The 24,485-nt window shown below is 40.0% G+C and overlaps 1 protein-coding gene across 2 annotated transcripts in view; it reads right to left on the reverse strand.

Annotated features, from left to right (window-relative positions):
- TRHR (thyrotropin releasing hormone receptor) overlaps nt 1-22,887 on the reverse strand; it is a 55,551-nt gene extending 32,664 nt beyond the window's left edge. The window contains exons 1-5 of one of the 2 annotated variants that reach the window (XM_043880002.1): nt 22,845-22,887; nt 21,202-21,295; nt 20,430-20,520; nt 10,317-10,526; nt 8,927-9,793 (exon numbers count right to left, since the gene is read on the reverse strand). In XM_043880002.1, the coding sequence (XP_043735937.1) occupies nt 8,927-9,715 (789 nt within the window). In that variant the 5' untranslated portion in view covers nt 9,716-9,793; nt 10,317-10,526; nt 20,430-20,520; nt 21,202-21,295; nt 22,845-22,887. Of the gene's footprint in view, nt 1-8,926; nt 9,794-10,316; nt 10,527-20,429; nt 20,521-21,201; nt 21,319-22,844 lie in introns of those variants that run through there. The other variant, XM_043880003.1, reaches the window with a different exon arrangement.
- Nucleotides 22,888-24,485: the final 1,598 nt, after the last annotated feature.

Below are 24,485 nucleotides of genomic sequence, written 5' to 3' on the forward strand. Positions count from 1 at the left end.
AGATTCCACATACAAGTGGTATCATACAGTATCTGTCTTTCTCTGACTTATTTTACTCAGCATAATACTTTCCAAGTCTATCCATGTTGTTGCAAACTGCAAAATTTCATTCTTTTTCATGGCCGAGCAGTAGTCCATTGTATAGATGTACCATATCCTCTTTATCTATTCAACTGTTGATAGATGCTTAGGTGGCTTCCATATATTAGCAATTGTAAATAATGCTTCTATGAACATTAGGGTACACGCATCTTTTCAAATTAGTGTTTTTATTTTTTCACACCTGTCAGAATGGCTATCATCAAAAAGATCACAAATAACAAATGTTGGCAAGGATGGAAAGAAAAGGAAACCCTTGTGCACTGTTGGTGGGAATGTATGTTGGTACAGCCACAGTGGAAAACAGTATGGAGGTTTCTCAATGAACTAAAAATAGAGTTATTATATGACCCACTTCTGGTTATATATCTGAAAAATCAAAAATACCAAACTGCTTTTGAATTATGATACAGAAAGTTCCATAAGACAGCGACTATTATTTATTCTCCAGAGTAATGCCTGGCATGAGATTGGTGCTCAGTAACTGTTCATTGAATTAAAGAAATAATGGCTGAACAAAGCCAGAAAAAAGATGAAAAGGTCAGATTTTAGAGGGCTTTGAAAGCCAGTCAGGGGAAATTGGGGATAGTTCTCTTTGAAATAAGATGATGTGTGCAAATTGTTTTTGGAAAATTAGTCACAGAGGAGCACTCAGATAGATTTATTCTCATCTTAGTACTTCTACTCACATTGTTTCCTTCCCTAAGTTGCCATCCCTCTGCATCTCTGCATATTCTGTCCAGTGTAATTCTCTTATTGGGAAGGATATTTGAAAGGCTTGTTGGAAAGCCAACAGGATTTTGTATAAAAGTAAATTATGATTTGAGTATGCCATGTTTCTAAGTCAGCCTGTCCTGTCTGAAAGTGGGGAAATCTTCCTCAAAATTCTTATCTGGCAACAAACTCATTATTATACTAGCTGGTTTCTAGTTTTGCTATTTTATAATTCAAAAGACAGTCAATAAAAGAAAATAAATTTTAATTAAAACCAGAGAAGGATATGGAATGGCAAGCAATACTTTTTCAGGGAGCAAAACAGAGTGCTGGATTTGACTTAGTCCCAACTCTGCATGTATGTACTCTTTTACAATTCATTTATTATGTATGATAAACATGCACACACATTCACAGAAGTGTGTTGATCAATATTTAACAATTGGCTCTCCACAAAAAAGGGAGGGGCCCTGAAACGTCATATTTGCTGATTTCTACAATATTAATACTCCAGTCATGACCAATTTTAAGCAACCAGTGTGAAGTCACTGAATGTAGATTTGCGAAGAAATGCTAGCCATCCACTCTTGCAAAGCCTGTATTTCCTGGCTGCAACACATGACCTGCCATATATTCTTTGGGGAGCTGCTGCAGACCAAGTTCAGTGCTGAGGGCACTGGGAGTAGGGGCCCTACCCTTAGAGATGTTAGTGGCAATGGGAAGACCAACAGGTAACAATTATGACACATAAGAATGACTAAACCAGAAGTAAATACAAAGTACTGTGGAAACAGGTAGAATACCTAACATAATGATTATAGCTAGGCATTCAGTTATATAGATCTGCCTGAGAAATGCAGGGAAGGCTTGATGGGGTGCATGGGGGGCACCATTTGATCTGAGACTTGGAAGATAATTGGGAGCTTGCCAGATGAAATGTTTTCCAGCTGAGAGAATGTAGCAAGTTCAGAGAACTACAAATAATTCAGGACTGCTGGGGCATAGCAGAGCCATAAGCGATGAAGTTAAAAACATATAAAGGAGTCAGGATCATATTTGTTATGCTAAGAGGTTTAAACTCTAGGCTTCAGGGAACTACAAAAGCATTTTGATAACATATTTGTGTATTAGAGAAACCTCCTGGTGAGCAGTGTGCAGGATGACCTAGGAGATGGTGGAACGGGAGAGGCTTGGTGAGGTATGTCCTGAAATGGAGCAGATGAGAAATGGTGAACTAGGGCAATGGTCGTGTGATGGAGTAGATCAAACATGAGAGTTTAGGAGCTAGAATCCCTAGCATCTGGTTATCACTTGGGGTGGGTAGATAGGACAGAAAAGTACCATAAGGCCTCCTAGATTTGTGGTTTGGGAATCTAAAATAGGAAAGAAGAAAAGTGATATGGATTTATGAAGGAAATAAATGGATTTAGATTTAGTCATACTGGATTTGATGTACTTACATGATGTCCAAAAACCAGTTAGGTGTATGGGTCAGATGTCTTTGCAAGAGCTGTGTCCTGGGCTCTCATAGCGGGAGTTGTAACCTTGGGTGTGGATGTAAGTAGGCAGAGTGACAAAGGTCAGGGCTGGCAAAGAGCAACCACAGTCCGTTCAGGCTTCCGTAGACAATGCACTTCCATTGTCCCACTTCAATGATACTAGACTATTTTCTCCCTGAACGTGCCCTGTCTTCCCCTGTTTACTCCTCTCTCAGCTGAACTTTCTTCCTTTCCTCTCTGTTCTCCTTATTGCTGCTTTTAGACCTTCCACCCATCTTCACAGGCCCAGGTCAATGCCACACGCTCCACTGAGGCTTCCTCCACTCTTTCCCAGTTGGCTTTCCTCCTCATGGACGCTGCGTCCTCTATTGTGAAGCATAATAGTGTACTCAGGATTATTGTGCACACGGCCAATAGTGAGCCCCTCGAAGGTGAAGAGTTTGCTTTTAAATGTCCTGGTGGCCTCTATATCTAGGAGTGTTAGGTGCTTTGGGGTTATGAATGAATGTTTCATTAAACTGGGGAGGATATTGAATCTTCCTCAATATTGGACTTCCATGGTGGCTCAGACAGTAAAGAATCTGCCTGATATGCAGGAGGCCCAGGTTCAATCCCTGGGTGGGGAAGATCCCCTGGAGAAGGGAATGGCAACCCACTCCACTGTTCTTGCCTGGAGAATTCCATGGACGGAGCCTGGTGGGCTACAGTCCATGGGGTTTCAGAGTCGGACACGATTGAGCAACTAACACTTTCACTGTTTTCACTTTTCTTTGAATATAAAATGATCTACCATGAAATTCTGCTTAATGTTGACGGAGCTTTAACTTTACACCTTTCACCTTCCCCTAACTCATAACAAAAGTAAAGGAGACTAAGAACATGGTTATAGCCCAGCCTTCATCTGTCTGGAACTTGGACTATCTGCAATTTGAAGAATTCACAAGAGAATGCATAAAGAAATATAATTTTTCATTTTCAAGGTTAGCTGATTTTAAGGGGCTTTTTGGTGTGTGGTCAAATTAAGAATTCTGTAGGAGTGTAGGTTTTTATTTTTTGTAGGCATATAGAAAAATTTATTTTTCTCTACCAGTGAAATTATAACTCAAAGCTGCAAGTATAAAATTGGCAATAAACAATGTGTGTTCATCTAACCAAAGGACACAAAACATGAAACTGCAGGGCACTTTCACTGAGGCAATTTACGGCAGATGGAGTTTTTCCTTATATACTCTGTGAATTAGAAAATGGAACACTTCTCTTTAATAATAAAAAATAAGGTGGCACACTTAGATATCTGTGTGCTAAGTGACAAAAACTGCCCTCCCCCCATCTTAGAGATCTTTATATTGTTAAGAATATAGTTGGGCCCAGACAAATGAAGCAAATAAGACAATTAAAAGCAAAAGATGGACCTGTGAGAATAGTATGAGAACAGTCCCAGTAAACTTGAGAAGCCTCTGATTGAGGCCTAATGTCGGAGAGTTTGGTATCATTAACTTGCCTTTTGAGATTAATCATTGATTAGGCTACCCACACAACTTAAGGAATTTCATGTTTGCAAATGTCAGCCCTATTGCCACTATTATGCCTCTCTTCCTTTGTGTTCTGTTTTCCTTGTTCAGGGTTTCTTCTTTAAAAAGGTAAGAGTTGGAGGGAGGCAGGTGAGAAGAGACACATTAGAGCCCCTTTTCTGTCCAAGTCCATCATTTTCCACGAGTACATCCTACTCAGATGGCTCAGTCAGAGTTCGGGTCAGGAGGCTGCAGAGGGGATGGAGGTCACTGAGAAGGACAGGGCTGAGGGAAGGGTAGCCGATGGTACACATGAGGAGAGACAAAACCATGGATTTTGTCTGATGCATCTCATTTGATTCAAGTCACTCTATGAGGAACTGTTAGTTTCATTTTATTAATGAGAAGAGTGAGGCTGAGAAAAACTGACCCACAATCTTATCCATTTTCTTTTACTCTGTGCTATTCTTGGGAATATTAATTTCAACATTTTGTGTAAAAGCAGCATGTAAGACTATATATCTACAAAGTGAAGTGAAGTTGCTCAGTCATGTCCAACTTTTTGCGACCTCATGGACTGTAGTCTGCCAGGCTTCCCTATCTGTGGGATTTTCCAGGCAAGAATACTGGTGTGGGTTGTCATTTTCTTCTCCAGGGGCTCTTCCTAACCCAGGGATTGAACTTGGGTCTCCCACATTGTAGGCAGATTCTTTACCAGCTGAGCCACAAGGGAAGCCCAAGAATACTGGAGTGGGTAGCCTATCTCTTCTCCAGGGGGTTTTCCCTGCCCAGGAATTGAACCCAGGTCTCCTGCATTGTAGGGAGATTCTTTACCAACTGAGCTATCAGGGAATCAGCAGTATACATATCTCTATATATATCATACATCAGCTATATATATATATATATATATATACACATATATATATATGTGAGTGAGTGAGTGAAGTTGCTCAGTATATATATACACACATATATATATTGACTATAATGATATAAAAGAAAATCAAGTAAAAACATGAGAAAATATTACTAAATGCTAATATATTATGGTTTTGAGAGGTAGGATACAGGATGCTTTTTTATGCCTATGTTTCCCATAATACATGATTACTTTTCTATCATCAGCAGCAATAATAGCAACAACAGCAACAAATAAAGGGCATGTATTTCTTTGAAAGGAAAACTGCTTTTGTCTCTTGGGTGACCAACATTCCCCTTGGGACGGTAGAAGGCTTTTAAGAAATTTATAAAAACAAAGATCGTTTGGCCTTTTAAAAACTTGTTCAGTCAAACAAAACCCATAATGAAAAATTTGCCACAAACTCTTGGAGTTTCTATTGAGACTATGTTACACAGTTCCGCACTAGCTATACTGTTAAAAAAAAAAAAAGAACATTAGAGTGACTCAACTGAAAATTAAACAGGCAGCCTGATCTGTAAAATAGTTTGCGGACCCCTGCGTCCCATGGAAAGCAAATATTTGAATTGAATGTGTTTATTCACAGTGTTGTCCTTTAGCAAGATACTCCTGTGTCTCCAAAATGCCAAAAGATCCAATCAATTCCTCAGGCAATGATAAAGACATTTTATCTATACAATGTTGAACACTTGAATTGACTGAACAGAGAGAGATTTTTTTGTATTGTGTAGATGGAGCTGAAATGTGACAAATGTGATCATTTAAACTATAGCTCCAGCATCAAAACAACCAACTGTAAAGCAAAAGATTTAGTCAATCAGATAATTCTTTTGTCTACACAATTCCAAGCTATTATTTAGAGAAATTTGTTTTATCAACGTGACCAAATATTTAGTTGAATCTGAATAACAGAAAGAAAGAAGATTCTGGCCTGAGTTTTCTGCATCAGAAATATAAGTTAAAGGTAAACAAATCAGCAAACACAAACTTCACACTTGTCCCTCACATGTAAATATTCTATGTCCTCTAAAATGTAGTTCTTCTAAGCTATGCACGTTTGACTGTAATTGCTTGGTTAGAAAGACCTGGTCCAGACAGAATATTTATTAAAATGTAAATTAAACTTGCCCAAAAGAAAAAAAACGTTCAGAGAAAATAGTAGAATCAAATCCTGGGGCTAGAGGAGGTGGAGGTTAGAATCTTTTGAAGATTTAAGAAAAGAACCATTTCAGAAAAGGAAAAAGCCAGACCAGAGGGTCACTGATTTTGGACAAAACTGACTCCCCTTCATGGCTCTCATTCCATTCATCGGGAGACACCTCTGTTCTTCCAGACTCAGAACCATCGAATTGTCCCCTCTTCATCCTTTGTTTTATTTATTTATTTATTTTTCCTCTCTTCATCCTTTGTATCTGACATGTTCACATCTCACCTCCTCTTTCTTTGAAACCCCTCTCTGGTTCACAGCTTACTTTAAATTCTCCTGATAGAGAATCTTGCCACAATACTTCATGCATAAATTACTACCAACAGCTTCAAAAGTGGGCCTTCTGCTACCCGTCTCTCAGCCTCCAAACCGCCTCTTCCACAGCTGTCAGATTTATTGTCCCCGAACACCACTTTCCTCACTGCTGCCTCCTGCTCACCACTCACACTCTTGGTGCTACTGCACTAAGTTCAAACTTCTTCCTTTGCCTGATAGTTGGGATCCCCCACAACCCTTTCTCTCATTCTGCTCTCTCCCTTTCTCTCTCACAGATACACACGCACCAGCGATCCAATCTAACTGTTTGCTGTTCCTCCAAAGACTTCATTTTACTCAAGCAAATCACTGCTGCTTGCTTAGTGGCCCAGTCATGTCTGACCCTTTGCAGCCCTGTGGACTGCAAACGCCAGGCTCCTCTGTCCATGGGCATTTTCCAGGCAAGAATACTGGAGTGGGTTGCCATGCCCTTCTCCAAGGGATCTTCCCAATCGAGGGACTGAACTCAGGACTCCCGCATTGTAGGCAGATTCTTTACCATTTGAGCCACCAGGGAACCAAATCATCACAAACTATAAAAACTCCCCCATAGTGCCCTGTCCTGGTCCCCTTTCCAAATCCAGCCATATCCTCATGACAACCCCGAATGCTCTGAACACAATTCCAAAAGCCCTAATTATTAAAAGTTCGAGAAGCTGCCAAATCCTATACACACCTGTTCAACCAATGATCTTTGTTTAAATGGTGCATGTATAAACAATAAATCTATTTCTCTTACAGTTGCCAACATATTAACAGACTCAGAATGAGGCTAATTAAATACTCAGATGAACCTACTTTAGGTGTCCTTCATCAGGTATTTCATTGAACCCTCACACCAATCCTGGTTGCTATTTATCCTCATGCTTAAAGATGAGAAAACTGAAGCTCGAAGAGTTCTGCTTACTCAGGGTCATACATCCAAGCTTATTAGGACCCTAGAATTTTAAAGCCCAGGGTTTTTTGGAGCCAAATCTTCGGCTTTTTGTTTTACCACTCGGCCTCTATGAGGACAGCCTATCTGTAACAGCTTTGAAATATGAATGTGAACATGTAACACAATTAGCAATTTAAAGCACATTATTAATGCTGATAGGTACTAATGACTGTAATTGAAAGGGAAGACATTAGACCAGACAAACAATTTTTTAGAATTTATAGCAAGAATATAAATGAGTCTAATGAATGAATTTACTTCCTGACCTTCTTTGCTACAGACGTTAACCCATGTTTAGTCTCTAATTGAGATGTACATATTCTTTACTCTCTTATTGTATTTGTTAATGTTTGCCTTGGCAGATGGCCAACAGACCTCTCTAAGTTTCCCTTAATCAAGTTTTGGGTAATAGATGGCCAAATATGCCTTGTATTAGGTAGCACTGCTAGATCCAAAGCAGCAGAAATCTAAGAGCTGGCAATAGTTTCTCAAGTCTTTCCTATCATCTAGGCACCTTTAATAATAAATGTTATATAAATCAAATGTCATGATATCATTTAAAATGTTGTATATATTTCTTTTTAGTGATAGTTCATTATTCATTTCATGCATGCCTAAAACACCACTATTTATTAGTAACTTATTTTACTATGTGCCCAATGTTCAATACAATTCTTCATATTTTAGCAAATCCAGAGATTAGGAAGTGATAGTATGGATGATTCACCTGCATACTTTAAAAAGTACACTCAGTTTCTGTTTATGTACATAGGAAGAACTAAATTCCTACAGGATCAAAAAAAACAAAAAACAAAAAAAATTCAACCTATTTGAATGAGCAAGTCATGCTGATCACCTCTTCTTTTTTCTGTTTAGCAAAGAAAGAAAAGGATCTGAAAGTCAAGTCTCTAGATAACTTAGGTGTGTTAACTATAGGTAAACGTGCACATGATATAAAAGTATTCCTGCATGGTCTTATAAACTATATCTACTGAAACACAGTTACACTTCACTCATATAAAACCACTATTCAACCTGAGCATTCAGGTGATCTGAAACATAGCTATGCTTAATAGGAAAAAGACGTGTGAAAAATGCAATCATTCTTTGTAACAAATTAAGCTTGGTGTTAGCCTTTTTATCAGTACACTTCCTGAGCAGAGCGCACTGTGAGCCTCTATACGCTGGGACATTTTGTAGGGAGCTGAAGGAGAAAGTGATAGAATCTTTCTCCACTAAGACTGAAGAAAAAAAAAAAAAAACAATAAACAGTCCAGGAACCCCTCTCAGTTTCAGTATTGTTTTGACTCATCTTTTCTCAAACTATCTTGTCAAACATTTGTCAGACGATAGAGTTCTTCAAAATATCCAGCTGCTCCCTATAGGAGGCAGAAATGGCCTAAATATACTGATAACATTTCTCAAAGAAGCACAAACATTTTAAAGTTAGAATTCTAGGGTTTCAGTTTATATTTCCTTATATTTTAACAGCACACAAACTGGTACCTGCTGGTGTGCTGTCAACATTTCCCCATCTATTTTTAGATCCTCAGTTGTTTTAGAGATGGATTTAATATGTAAAGCAGAGGCTTACACCACTGAAACGTTTGTATGACTGTGTTTTAGTTTTGCCTTCAGCTAAGTAGGGCAAAGTTGATCCTATCTCACAAGGAACTCTCTCCCACATTTCCTCTGTGAACTTGGAGGCTCAGATTTGCTTACCTGCTTCCTTGAAGATACTGTGCTGTTGAAATATCTATTAGAGGTCTTTGAATTCAAATTCTTATTCTGATGGGTCGAGTCGTTTTTCCACGTGTTAGAGTTTTCTTTAGGATCTGAAGGAATGGGATTTAAGAAGAGGATCCTAGCTATGAATCCGTAGAGGACAGTGGCTAGGATCATTGGCACAACATAAAAGACACCAAAGTCCATTAGGTAAATAGGTGAGTAGTAATTCCTGGAGATCTTATAGCCACAGGACACTACAATAGCATCTTTATAGGTGCTAATATTGAGATCCAGTAGGAAGAACCAGAGCATACAGTAAATGGATGTGAAAGCCCAGACAAAGATGATTATCTTTTTGGCTCTGGAAAATGTGCACAGAAATTGGGCTTTGATGGGGTGACAGATCGCTATGTACCGCTCAATGGTGAAGGCTGTGATTGAACAAGAGGATGCATTAATGCCCAAGTACTGGAGGTAAGTAATGCAGAGGCATCCAGCGTAGCCATAGACCCAGGAACCGTAGATGCTGTCCGTTATGTTGGGGAGGCCTGCGGCCACCAGGACCATGAGATCAGCTACTGCTAGACTCACCAGGTAGCAGTTTGTGGGGGTCCTCATGTGCTTTGTCCTCATGACCACCAGAACTACCATGATGTTGCCCACGATGCCCAGACCACAAATAATGAGCACAAGTAAGATGGTGACCACTTGGTATTCGAGGGCCACCACAGCTCGCGGCTGAAGCTGAGTTTGGTTCAGTTCACTTCCTGTCTCGTTTTCCATCTTCAGTGGCTTGAGGTTTCTCTGGGACACTTCTCAACACATCTTCCTTCTGGCCTTTACCACAGTGGTTCTCTCCCCCTGTGAAGAGTTATAGCCCATATTCATTCACAGAGTCACAGTCACTTACAGGTAATTCTTACGTTCTCCCCTTTCACCTTCCATTTTTCTCCAGTAATAGGGCTCATATGTACTCCTGAAAACTCCTCTTATTGCAATCTAGAGTAGGATGGAGTAACAGTTTTGACCAGCTCACAATAAGAGGGACTGGTTTTTCTTAATGGACAGAAATGCTCAAGAAAAGAGACACAGAAAATGCTCCCTGTTTAGAAAGAATCCTCAATGGGGGCGGGGGCGGGGGGAGAAACAATATCCGCTACCTGAAAAATAAATACAAAGAAATCTCTGAGATGCTTGGGGAAAGTAAAATAAAGAAGAAAAAGATACCAGGTAGGGGGGACAGTGGGGGGGAGCCAAAAAGCTTGAAGAAAATTAGCATCTGCCTCCTTGGCTCTCAGAGGGTGAGATCCCTCTGCTACAAAATAGCAAGCCTCCCCCGGCCCCCTGCCCTGCAGACCCAACAGAGAACAATTTCTCCTCTTACCTTTTCCTCTGTAGGGCTGCCTCTTCTTCCAGGTAGATGGAGCGGTAATAAGTGTGAGTTTCCAACCCTGCAGAAAGCCTCCTCCACTTTGTCTGGCCGGGAGACCACTTAGCAGGGCTCCGTCTTCAGAACTGCGGTTCCTCTAAACCCTCTCAGCCTCTCCAGCTGATGACAGACCATACGGCCGCAGCAGAGGCAGCAGCAGAGAGCCTGGCAAATCACAGAGCATCCCCGAATGAGAACACGCTCGGCTCTCTGTCTCCCCCTCCCCTCTCACGCACACGCCCCACACTCACACTCACAAATGCCAGTCAGTCCTCACTGATTCATGATCTCCCCTCTGAGGATTTTCTTATAAATGTGCTAACGATACAGTTGTAATCTGGAAGGCTGACGGCGCCAGCCAGGGGGTTTGAAGAAGCTGGTCTTATAGTTGTTTATAGTCTAAGTTCTAGAGGAACTCAGGCACCTGGGTAAAGTCCTGGGTAAAGTCTCACTCCCCGGTGGGATAGGACTTGGGGAGAGCGAATCCATCTCAGTCCAGACACAGTCCTTGAAGCTTGAAATATCTGTCTGGGCTGAGAGCACACTTTTTTCTCTACGATGGAAACCTGACGACTATTTCTCTGGTGAACCAGTGAAGTCGGCTCCCTTCTCTCATGGCATATGAATGGAAAATGAGTTAAAATTGATTTCAAGCCATTTCAGCTGCAATCTTCGGAGGCTTATACAGATTAATTTTTTTTAACCCATTTGAGATAAGAACATTGATTTAAACCTACATATGATCTGTGAAATTTGTTTTTCAACTCTGTTTTTGCATCACTTACTAGAATCTTTCTAACTGCCCTGGAAACCTCTCCCCTCTTCATGCGCCCTCTGGACTACCAACCACATGTACTACCCAGCAAGGTTCTGTGTCAATTTATTTCTAGGTGGAAAACATACCCAGTGGAAATATGAACCGGGGCCACTCTGATAACACACCTCTGAAACAGAACTATATAAGCCATCTTTTTTAGAAAAGTGTACTTCACCTTGATTTTTATTTCTCTAAAGTAGCCTGGGAAACAGTGGAAACAGTGACAGACTATTTTTTTTGGGTTCCAAAACCACTGCAGATGGTGACTGCAGCCATGAAATTAAAAGATGCTTGCTCCTTGGAAGAAAAGTTATGACCAACCTAGACAGCTTATTAAAAAGCAGAGACATTACTTCTCCAACAAAAGTCTGTCTAGTCAAAGCTATGGTTTTTCCAGTGGTCATATTTGGATGTGAAAGTTGGACTATAAAGAAAGCTTAGTGCCGAAGAATTGATGCTTTTGAACTGTGGTGTTGGAGAAGACTCTTGAGAATCCCTTGGACTGCAAGGAGATCCAATCAGTCGATCCTAAAGGAAATCAGCCCTGAATATTTATTGGAAGGACTGATGCTGAAGTTGAAACTCCAATACTTTGGCCACCTGATGCGAAGAGCTGACTCATTTGAAAAGACCCTGATGCTGGGAAAGACTGAAGATGGGAGGAGAAGGAGATGATAGAGCATGAGATGGTTGGATGGTATCATTGACTCAATGGGCATGAGTTTGAGCAAACTCCGGGAGTTGGTGATGGACAGGGAGGCCTGGTGTGCTGCAGTCCATGGGGTCACAAAGACTTGGACACGAATGAGCAACTGAACTGAACCGAAGGGAACTGAAAGTAGCCCATGGGCAAATCTTTATACTTCTTAATGGAATCTCAGAAAATATGTCTTTCTTCTTTCAGAACGAGCTGAACGCATCAAATGTTAATGTTGGTCCACTTTTATTTCATACTGACAATGAAAAACAGCCCTTAACTTAATTTCCCATATAGTGAACAGGTTGATTCTTTATTTTGAGAAGTATAGATACTCTTTTTCCTAGAAGATGTCAATGGAAGAATAGATTTGGAGTAGACAGGATCATGGAGGTACCAGAACCATGTGCAAGGCTAGGTAATAATGGGATGAAGGTTAAGCTTGGATGGCGCTGAATGAATTCCACCCTCTGAACCACTGAGGGCTCCTTGAGTATCTAACTTCTCCTTCCAAATCATCCAGAGTTACAAATTAGTGATGCATGACCCAGATTCAGGTTTCAGAAAGGTATGATTTGGCCTATACAATGTAGGCTCAAAGGTAGACTATTTAGACAATTTCTCAATATTGAAATGGAGATAGTTCAGTTCAGTCACTCAGTTGTGTTCTACTCTTTGTGACCCCAAGAACTGCAGCACGCCAGGCCTCCCTGTCCATCACCAACTCCCGGAGTCCACCCAAACTCATGTCCATTGAGTTGGTGATGCCATCCAACCATCTCATCCTCTGTTGTCCCCTTCTCCTCCTGCCCTCAATCTTTCCCAGCATCAGGGGCTTTTCCAATGAGTCAGCTCTTCGCATCAAGTGGCCAAAGTATTGGAGTTTCAGCTTCAACATCAGTCCTTCCAATGAACACCCAGGACTGATTTCCTTTAGGATGGACTGGTTGGATCTCCATGCGGTCCAAGGGACTCTCAAGAGTCTTCTCCAAAACCACAGTTCAAAAGCATCAATTCGTCTGTATGGATGTGAGAGTAGGATTATAAAGAAATGGAGATATTGCATACTAAATCTAGATTTCTACCTCTCATAAACATGGAAACATCTGGCAACCAAGAGTCCATATTCCTGCTAGAAATAATAACCATGAGTAGTGGTTGTAGGTAGCAGCTTGTGAGGTATAGGATGTGTCCTTTCCTAATTTCCTTCCTCTTTTCTGTCACATGCCAGCTTCACTCGGTATCACACACACCTGGCCTCTGTAGTCTTTGTATCACTTGCAGTTCCTGAGACACTGGAGGGTACCAGCCAAATGCACATTCCTTTACCTGGGATAGGATTTCTGTCCACATTCTAGTTTGTTCGACCAGCTGATTTAGCAGACTGGAAAAAGGACTCCCTCTTTACTTCTCTCCCTGCCTTGGGGGACAGAGATTACTCTGACCACCTTGCTCCTGGTGGAGTCCTCTCCATTTTGGAATAAAAAAATGCCTTCTAAGGTGAAAGCACTGCCTCCCTACCTCATCCCAACCCCACGACCTCCAATCTGAAAGACCTCTTGAAAAGTCACACTTTGTAAAGCATTTCTTCCCCTCTCCCTGTCCCCAAGATTTTAGTCAGCTTTCAGGCCTCCTTAAAACTGTGAAACTTCACTTCAAGTCTTACATGTGGGTAGTAAAGACAAAGGGAGAGGATGTCCATCTACAAGTTATCTGCCTTGGCAACTCCATCTCCTGGTAAATCTGATCACATTCTTCAGCATTTCTATGCAAGGACGCCATTCTGAGTCTCCATTTTGCCTCTGTTCATTTTTTAGCGCTTAATTGTTAAGCACTTACTACCACCAGGCGTTAGATGGCATCACCGGCTCACTGGACATGAGTTTGAGTAAACTCCGGGAGTTGGTGATGGACAGGGAGGCCTGGCATGCTGCAGTCCATGGGGTCGCAGAGTCAGACATGACTGAGTGACTGAACTGACTGGCTGACTGATGCACCAGGCACCTAGTATACAACATCTTGTTTTACCTTCAGATATGTTGTGGTCTACTGGGAGAAGCTGACTCACGAACAGTTACAGACAGGCACAGATCTGTCGAGAGGGTTTAGGTTGTGAAGGGAAAGCATTCATAGGTGGTGGGGGCAATGGGTTGAGGGGCCAGAGTGGGCTTCTGAGGCCAAGTAACATCTGAACACAGTCTGAAAAGAGAAGTACAGCTTCTTTTCGAAAGGTGGGCTGAGTGAAGATATTCTGACTGGAGGAGATAGAATATATAAGGCCCAGCTGTGTAAGATGGCAAGGATTGTGTGTGGGGGGGGGAGGGTGGTGTGGAAAAGTAACTTTATAATTCTGCTTTGGCTGTGAGGAGTATGAGCTGGTGTGAGACAACCACTGATGACCAACAGGCAGCTTTTGTACTAAGGAGGCTCCCATCTCCTCTAACTTGGACCATCCTCAGCTCGTCCTTCCCTCCCTCATAACTAGCTCTTTCTCCTCTGCAGAGGCCAGACTTCCGCCTTCCCCATACCACACTTGCCATCCATTACAGTCCTGTCTGTTTTCAGTCTAATTCATTCCCTTTGCAAAATTGTATTTTCAAAGAATCCGTGATTTTATAATGGAGGTTTTTTATTTGTGAACCTCAGTTAGATAATATCTAATAAATGTTCCCATGTGTAAAGAATGGCACAAAATAGTGTACAACTAGATTACACAGTTGGGTTGAGATTTTCCCTATGCTATCTTAAATTCTAACCAGCTCTGTCCTTTCACATCTTTTTTTTTTTTTTTCTTCTTTTTTTTTTTAGGTTTTTTCTTTTTTCTTTCTTTCTTTCTTTCTTTATTTATTTATTTTTCCAGTGGGTTTTGTCATACATTGATATGAATCAGCCATGGATTTACATGTATTCCCAATCCCGATCCCCCCTCCCACCTCCCTCTCCACCCGATTCCTCTGGGTCTTCCCAGTGCACCAGGCCAGAGCACTTGTCTCATGCATCCCACCTGGGCTGGGGATCTGTTTCACCATAGATAGTATACATGCTGTTCTTTTGAAATATCCCACCCTCACATTCTCCCACATAGTTCAATAGTCTGTTCTGTATTTCTGTGTCTCTTTTTCTGTTTTGCATATAGGGTTATCGTTATCACCTTTCTAAATTCCATATATATGTGTTAGTATGCTGTAATGTTCTTTATCTTTCTGGCTTACTTCACTCTGTATAATGGGCTCCAGCTTCATCCATCTCATTAGGACTGGTTCAAATGAATTCTTTTTAATGGCTGAGTAATATTCCATGGTGTATATGTACCACAGCTTCCTTATCCATTCATCTGCTGATGGGCATCTAGGTTGCTTCCATGTCCTGGCTATTATAAACAGTGCTGCGATGAACATTGGGGTGCATGTGTCTCTTTCAGATCTGGTTTCCTCAGTGTGTATGCCCAGAAGTGGGATTGCTGGGTCATATGGCAGTTCTATTTCCAGTTTTTTAAGAAATCTCCACACTGTTTTCCATAGCGGCTGTACTAGTTTGCATTCCCACCAACAGTGTAAGAGGGTTCCCTTTTCTCCACACCCTCTCCAGCATTTATTGCTTGTAGACTTTTGGATAGCAGCCATCCTGACTGGCGTGTAATGGTACCTCATTGTGGTTTTGATTTGCATTTCTCTAATAATGAGTGATGTTGAGCATCTTTTCATGTGTTTGTTAGCCATCTGTATGTCTTCTTTGGAGAAATGTCTGTTTAGTTCTTTGGCCCATTTTTTGATTGGGTCATTTATTTTTCTGGAATTGAGCTGCAGGAGTTGCTTGTATATTTTTGAGATTAGTCCTTTGTCTGTTTCTTCATTTGCTATTATTTTCTCCCAATCTGAGGGCTGTCTTTTCACCTTGCTTATAGTTTCCTTTGTAGTGCAAAAGCTTTTAAGCTTCATTAGGTCCCATTTGTTTAGTTTTGCTTTTATTTCCAATATTCTGGGAGGTGGGTCATAGAGGATCTTGCTGTGATTTATGTCGGAGAGTGTTTTGCCTATGTTCTCCTCTAGGAGTTTTATAGTTTCTGGTCTTACATTTAGATCTTTAATCCATTTTGAGTTTATTTTTGTGTATGGTGTTAGAAAGTGTTCTAGTTTCATTCTTTTACAAGTGGTTGACCAGTTTTCCCAGCACCACTTGTTAAAGAGGTTGTCTTTTTTCCATTGTATATCCTTGCCTCCTTTGTCAAAGATAAGGTGTCCATAGGTCCGTGGATTTATCTCTGGGCTTTCTATTCTGTTCCATTGGTCTATATTTCTGTCTTTGTGCCAGTACCATACTGTCTTGATGACTGTGGCTTTGTAGTAGAGTCTGAAGTCAGGCAGGTTGATTCCTCCAGTTCCATTCTTCTTTCTCAAGATTATTTTGGCTATTCGAGGTTTTTTGTATTTCCATACAAATTGTGAAATTCTTTGGTCTAGTTCTGTGAAAAATACCGTTGGTAGCTTGATAGGGATTGCATTGAATCTATAGATTGCTTTGGGTAGAATAGCCATTTTGACAATATTGATTCTTCCAATCCAGGAACACGGTATGTTTCTCCATCTGTTTGTGTCCTCTTTGATTTCTTTCATCAGTGTTTTATAGTTTTCTATGTATAGGTCTTTTGTTTCTTTAGGTAGATATACTCCTAAGTATTTTATTCTTTTTGTTGCAATGGTGAATGGTATTGTTTCCTTAATTTCTCTTTCTGTTTTTTCATTGTTAGTGTATAGGAATGCAAGGGATTTCTGTGTGTTAATTTTATATCCTGCAACTTTACTATATTCATTGATTAGTTCTAGTAATTTTCTGGTAGAGTCTTTAGGGTTTTCTATATAGAGGATCATGTCATCTGCAAACAGTGAGAGTTTTACTTCTTCTTTTCCTATCTGGATTCCTTTTACTTCTTTTTCTGCTCTGATTGCTGTGGCCAGAACTTCCAACACTATGTTGAATAGTAGTGGTGAGAGTGGGCACCCTTGTCTTGTTCCTGATTTCAGGGGAAATGCTTTCAATTTTTCACCATTGAGGGTGATGCTTGCTGTGGGTTTGTCATATATAGCTTTTATTATGTTGAGGTATGTTCCTTCTATTCCTGCTTTTTGGAGAGTTTTAATCATAAATGAGTGTTGAATTTTGTCAAAGGCTTTCTCTGCATCTATTGAGATAATCATATGGTTTTTATCTTTCAATTTGTTAATGTGGTGTATTACATTGATTGATTTGCGGATATTAAAGAATCCTTGCATTCCTGGGATAAAGCCCACTTGGTCATGGTGTATGATTTTTTTAATATGTTGTTGGATTCTGTTTGCTAGAATTTTGTTAAGGATTTTTGCATCTATGTTCATCAGTGATATTGGCCTGTAGTTTTCTTTTTTTGTGGCATCTTTGTCTGGTTTTGGAATTAGGGTGATGGTGGCCTCATAGAATGAGTTTGGAAGCTTACCTTCATGTGCAATTTTCTGGAAGAGTTTGAGTAAGATAGGTGTTAGCTCTTCTCTAAATTTTTGGTGGAATTCAGCTGTGAAGCCATCTGGTCCTGGGCTTTTGTTTGCTGGAAGATTTTTGATGACAGTTTCGATTTCCTTGCTTGTGATGGGTCTGTTAAGATCTTCTATTTCTTCCTGGTTCAGTTTTGGAAAGTTATACTTTTCTAAGAATTTGTCCATTTCTTCCAAGTTTTCCATTTTATTGGCATAGAGCTGCTGGTAGTAGTCTCTTATGATCCTTTGTATTTCAGTGTTGTCTGTTGTGATCTCTCCATTTTCATTTCTAATTTTGTTAATTTGGTTCTTCTCTCTTTATTTCCTTTCACATCTTTTGAGTAATTCTGACTAGAGAAAAATGTATCCTTTGAAAATTGTCCAGTGGCATCTGTTTTGAAACAAGGGTAAGTCATGGCTACAGCAAGTAGACTGGCGCACACACTTCTCATCACCCACTTTCAGTCTTGCCTGTGTTCTCTGAGCTTTAGTCAGGGAGGCCTTCTCACTCACTTGGCTAGCATCAGTAAAAATTAGCATCACACTCACAGGCTTCTTTGTAAGAATGTCCTTGGACTCTAAGCTGGGCCTTTTTTTTTTTTGCTTGGACACAGACTTGACCCTTGAGCTTGAGGAAAGATTTAGCACTTCCGCCTCCCACCCCTGGCATTCCCAACCGGACAGCTTGCTCTCAGTGTCTGGCGTTCCCTCTCCTGGCTACCCCAGGAAACCATCGGCTTGGCCAAGTCTCTGTCCCTGGGACACAGTGGCTGACACGGTTCCATATATGCTTCGTTCTACACAAAGGGAATTCTACAAGAATTCTACTCAAGTGGAATTTAGGAAAATCCTGTGCTGGCCTCTGATAGTGATCTCAGCTGTCTAGGTAGTAGGTGGCTGATCTTTGGTTGTCATGAACCCATTAGTAGAAAGATGATTAGTTATGCCATCAACATTTCTTAAATGTTAGCATGCATCTGGATCTCCAGGGCCGTGTGTTAAAATCTGGGTAACACCATCCCCAAGTTGCTGTTTCAGTAACTTGAGGGTGGCACCTGAGCACATGCATTTACTATAAACTCCAAGTGATGGTGGTGCTGCTTGTCCATGTACCACAGTTTGAGAAACACTGTACAGTACAATCTAGGTCAGTGATTCTCGTGCGGGAGGTGGGAACAATGATGAATCTGAATCACCTGGAGAGAGTTTTAAATATGTACATGTCAGCTTAGCTCTCCTAATTATTTTGAGGTTTGGTATATTTCCTCAAATTGGACGAGGGCCTGAGAAAGAGACTGGGGTTCTGGACAAAAGCAACTGACTTGTTCTAATCCTCTGTAGCTATCATTCTCTCTCATCTCTATCGTCATACCTGGAGCTTGGTTCAGCAGATGGGGGATTGTTGGGAAAGAGAATATCTGTGTTCACTGTGGTCACGTGGCAAGTGGCCCTGGGGTCAGAGATACTACCGAGCATCCAGCTAGGTCCATGGTTTGCAGGACCCTGGCCAGGGTGAGGGGAGGGTAAAATTTAAGGGGTTGCCAACAACCTCACTAATTAATACCATTAATATTTTAATGTAATATTTTAAAAATTAAAGTTTATACAAAAAGTCTATGATGAATAAAATATCAACATTTTAAACAGAGACAGAATCATCATTATTATTATGAACTGTCCCTTTCACCTCAGGTTCCAAGTATGGATTCTTTACTTCAATTTTGATCTTTTGTTTACTCTGGATTATTTTTTGCATTTATTTTGAGTTTTAAAAAATATTGCATTAAATTTATATCCTGATTATTGTTTTTTTGGAGCCCCCTGAAACTTTGTACCCTCCCTTGCTTCTGTCTATTCATCCCTGGTTGAATTTCAGAATCATCTGGAGAGTTTTGAAAAGTATAGATACTCAGGTCCCTTTCCCAGATATTCTTATTTAATTAGGCAGGAAGTGAAGCCTAAATTTGGTAGGTATGGTGATGATTAAGAACCACTGAGCTACACCAAAAAACCGCTGGTCTCTGGAGAGGTGGGAGTAGGGGTCCATGGGGGTCCAAGCTGTGGGAGCGCCAGGGAGGTGAAGTCAGCTAGATGCAGATAACCCGCCAAGCTGCGGAAAGGTTGACGACATCAGAAAATGCTGGCAACACAACACTGGCACAGACTCTGGTTCCTGAGAGAAACTGTATAACCGTGCAGGTTTCTTGGTTTAGAAGAACAGAGCGAGGTGCAGGCTATCGAGATGACAGACATAGAAAGACCTGGTCACTGGGATTGGGGTAGAAGACCTGGGCTCAGGAAGTAGCAAAAAAGGTCAACTCAGGATTTGACGCGGAGTCATCCAGATGCTGAGCTAAGCATCCTTCAAAATTGCCTCTATTCAGGAATAAGCTTTATCACAGAGCCTGGAGTAGAAGAGGGCATTTGGCAAACTTGATAGAGAAGATGTCAAAATTTATTTTGGCTGAAATTTATATATTAGCTAGAGAAGACTGTTAACTTTTGACCAACAAAGAAAAATACTTTATGAAATGGGATTATGAGTTGTGTTTGTGCTCATTGAAAAAGGCACAGAATCTGAAAGGTAAAAGTAAGTTACACAATAATAATGTGGTTTTTTTTTTTTTTTTTTTTTTGCTGAGCCTTGTTGGCTCAGCAGTGAAGAATCCTCCTGCAATGCAGGAGATGTAGGCTTGATCCCTGGGTCGGGGAAATTCTCTGGAGAAGGAAACAGCAACCCGCTCCAGTATTCTTGCCTGGGAAATCCCATGGACAGAGGAGCCTCGTGAGCTACAGTCCATGGGGTCACAAAAGAACTGGACACGACTGAGTGACTAAACCACCATCACAACAACAATGTGTATTTCAGGCACAGGTGCACTGCCTTTCTATTTCTCAACCATATATCCTCTTATTTTTCTGTTCCCTAGTGTCCACATTTGTGGAGAAAACAAGACCTTAGATTTAAAAATGAAGTACAGTAGAAGTCAACCTAAAAATATTCTTTTTTAAAAAGTAGAAACACATACATACACTGAGCTTCTTACCTTCTGCAGTCTACCATCTGTTACCTGGTTGAGTGAAACATGTTCAGGGAGAGTTAATGTAGGTTACTAAAATTTCCCAAAGCATCATGGCCTACACAAAAGATCGAAGAGTAAGAATTTTAATCTAAACTTCTAAGCTTGTAAATCAACTACACTTCAATAGAAATAAATTTAAAAGTTCATATAATATAAAAAAGTTATTGCAATTAAGTTTTTATAAAATTCCATTTTGTAAGCTGAATATGGCTTACTCTGGCTGCTAGGAATTTCAAGTCCAAGTCTGTATCCTTACATAAATAGTTGTGTAAGACTTTACCAATAAAATGCTTTTTTTTGCTAACTAAGGCTGTCAACTTTGTATTTGACTTTCAGTTCCTCTTCTGCTCTTATTTATTATGTCAGACAAACAGATACAGACATATAACACTGCTTCCTAGCTATGTATATACCGTTTAAAAAATCAATTTCATTGAGATACAGTTTACATAAAATAATTCACTTCAGCTGTAGAGTTTTATGAATTATAACAAATACATAAAACTTTGTAGCAACCATCATAATTGAGATACAGAAAACATCATCACCACAAAATGTTTCCTATGTTCCTTCCCATTCAATTCTGTATCCTCTGAATAATCCTAAGTTCAGGTAAATGTTGCTCGGCTTTCTAGTTCTAGACAATATTTAACTTTCGAAGAGCTTTATATAGGTGGAATTATACAGTATATACTCTTATATACACATAAATCAGCATAATGTTTTTTATACTTACCCATTTTGTTGCATGAATCAGTAGTTTGTTCCCTTTCATTGCTACAGTATTCCATTGTATGGCTATATGAATATATCATATTTTATCCAATCACCTGTGGATATTTAAGTTGTTTTCAAATTTTGATAATTATGAGCAAAACTTCTATAAATAGCATGCAAATACAAGGTCTGTGAAAACATTTTGTCATTTTTCTTGGATAAGAATTACCAAATTCCAAGAGTGAAACTGTTGGGACATAAATGTAATAGATGTTTACATTTCTAAGAAATCACCAAAATGTCTTCCAAAATGATTGTATCATTTGCATGTGAATTTGCATATTTTATTTTCATACAAACCTACATAATGGCCACCTGTAAAAAATTCAAAGCTTCAAGAAAGTAAGTGTATACATTTAGGGTGAACTCTGCTTCATGCATTTGTGCGTTTCCTCAGTATGCAGCAGAGAAAATATACAGACTATGAAGAAAAGGCAGTTCATGTACAATACAAATTTGGCATATAAATGAGTGAATTAATTTCCCCAAATGATTGACTTAAAATATAATTCATAGAACAGATATGATGAATAAATGACCTAATATATATCAAGCACTCAATCCAGTACTTGGCACATACTAGAAGTTTAGTATATTTATTATTCTATAAACACAATGTGCCATGGAAAATAAAACTGGTATCATCAAATTTGCTAGACCACCACACACCACCTTTAAAATTTCTAAGTTGTAAAATATGTCTTACTGTATCCAATGGGATTTTTTAGTGGTTAAGATATATTTCCATGGAGGCTCCTAGTACCATATCACTTTTATTCTTCTAAAACTGAGTAAATGTGAAATACAATAGTAAATGCTTTCATGCCTCTGTACTTTTATTAATGAATTAACAAAATGCAAGCATTTGCTCAATTACCATAATTATGTCTATAACAAATGAGAGAATTTATAGAATCAAAATTCTTACCGATGCTTTTGAAATTATAATGACAGTGATAAAGAACCTTGAAAAAAAAATGATTTGTTTTAGTTGCAGGAATTGTTGGCTTTACATAGTATGCCAAGATGCAAAGGAGGGCACGGGATACTCAAACTGTATATATAATAATTTTTTCTAAAGAAAGGAAGACAGTAAGTAGTTAATAAAATCTAGTCGCTTAATTACTAGGTTGCAGTGGCAGTTAGCTATTTGTTGTTACTGATGTCATTATCTGAGAGCAGTGGTGTGCAGAAGGGGCCACATCTCCCTGTGGAGATGTTTCCTGACACTTCCACAGGTGGCCCCAACCTCCGGAGACGTGCTGGGGCTTGTTGGGAGTGATGGAGATAGGAAATAGGGGTTTGTTTGAAGGAGATAAATGAGACTTGCCAAAAATCAAAAGTATAGCATTTTAGAGAATCAAAGGCCACCTCAATACAGGAACTGATTTTTTTTTTTTAAAGAGAGGCATTAAAGTGGAACAAATTTTCAGTTTGTGATGTCATCATAGCAATTTCCTCTAAGGTGAGACATTTCTGAAGTATTTTATTATAATTTTTTTTAAACTTTCCAGTCTTCTGGGAAATCCTTTTCAAAGAAGAATGGCAAGAAAGAAGTGTGGTGAATGAATTAAAAGGCAACATTACAGAGCGATTTCTCACCTTCACTGAAGAGGTGCATTTGTCCATCCACCTGTTCATCCGTTCACACTTGTTAAATGTTCCCTTACTGAGTGCCAGTTATTTGACAGGCTCTCTGCCAGACACTATGGACAGAAATGTGAACATGAAAAGCACAGAGGAGCTCCCAGCCTGGTAGGGGTGACTCATGCAAACTGCCAATTATAATGCAGTGTGTTTGTTGTTGCTGCTCAGTCACTAAGTCGTGTCTGACTCTTTGCGACCCCATGGACTGCAGCATGCCAGGCTTCCCTGACCTTCACTATCTCCCGGAGTTTGCTCAAACTCATGCCCATTGAGTTGATGATGCTATCTAACCATCTCATCCTCTGTTGCCCCCATCTCTTTTTGCCTTCAGTCTTTTCCAGCATCACTGTGTCAGCTGCTATAATTGAGCTATGCATGCATTTAAAAAGGTGAACAGTGTTAGGTGTGACTAATTCTATGTGAAATGGTATGGAGTAAACTCATAAGACCAAGGAGAAATTCAACAGGATTCAGATCCAGGAGAAAAAAAAAAAAGCTATAAACTGTTGGATAAATAGCCCCTGACCAACAAGCTGGGATACAGGGAAGGTACCAAGCATGAAAAGTTGTCAGTGGATAGCAGTAGGTGCCACGTTTCTCTCTGAGGTTGTCCCAAGGTGAATACTACTCTATTACACACCCATGCTGTGCTTGACTCTAGAAGGTATGAGGTACATGGAGATAATGTAAAATTCATATCTTACTGTGAGTTTGAAAGCCACTCTGATGAAGAGAAGCTGTGCAACTCCATCCTAGCATCCCTGGGCAAAGGCACTAGCTTTGTAGACCTTCCAGCCTCTTGGCAATCACAGCCAGTGTTAATGTTCAGGTTACTTCTGAGTTTTAGCCAAATGATTTAGTCAATTTAAGAATGAAAGAGGAAGGTAAGTGTATGCAAAAGAGCAAGATGTCAGTCTTCAAGGGCAAGCTTTTAGGGAGAGAAAATGAGATGAGATGTGCAGATTACAAAAAGTTCAGTTAGTATCATATGCACAAAACACAGAAACTAAATCTTTACTGTGCACCTCCTTATTCTAAGCATTGTGGGGAGCAAAGATAAAGAAAACAGGGTCCCATGTTCTCAAGTTTATAGTCCAATGGGTGAGATAAGCAAACACAATTTATGAGTTACAATATGACCTTGTAAGTTCAACAACAGAAATGTGGAGAAACACAGAGAGCTTCTCAGTTGTACATAAGAGTGGCCATCAGCTTGGCCTGGAAGATGAAGACAGTTCACAGAGGAGTCAATCCTGGACCTGAAACTTGAGAGCAGGAAGAGACAGGATTTCAGCTGAGGCAAGACTGTGTCTAATGAAGTGAAGGGGTGGGAGGGTGGAGCATGTATACAGAACTATGGGTTGTTCCACCTTACTTGCTACCACATTTCCTAGTAATAAGAATGCCTTTGGGAATCAGCATTCTATTTTTTTTTCCTACAACATCCTAACAACTGAAGACATGCTGAACCTTGCCAAAATAGCTGTATTCTCCTAGGCTGTATTGTGTATATGTAATTGAATACCAATGCAGCTGGAAAAAGAAGATTTCTACAATATTATGCTTATCCCTAAAAAATTCTGGCTGAATCGGCTT

Source organism: Cervus elaphus, chromosome 21 (genome assembly GCF_910594005.1).
Source record: "Cervus elaphus chromosome 21, mCerEla1.1, whole genome shotgun sequence".
NCBI classification, from domain to species: Eukaryota; Metazoa; Chordata; class Mammalia; order Artiodactyla; family Cervidae; genus Cervus; species Cervus elaphus.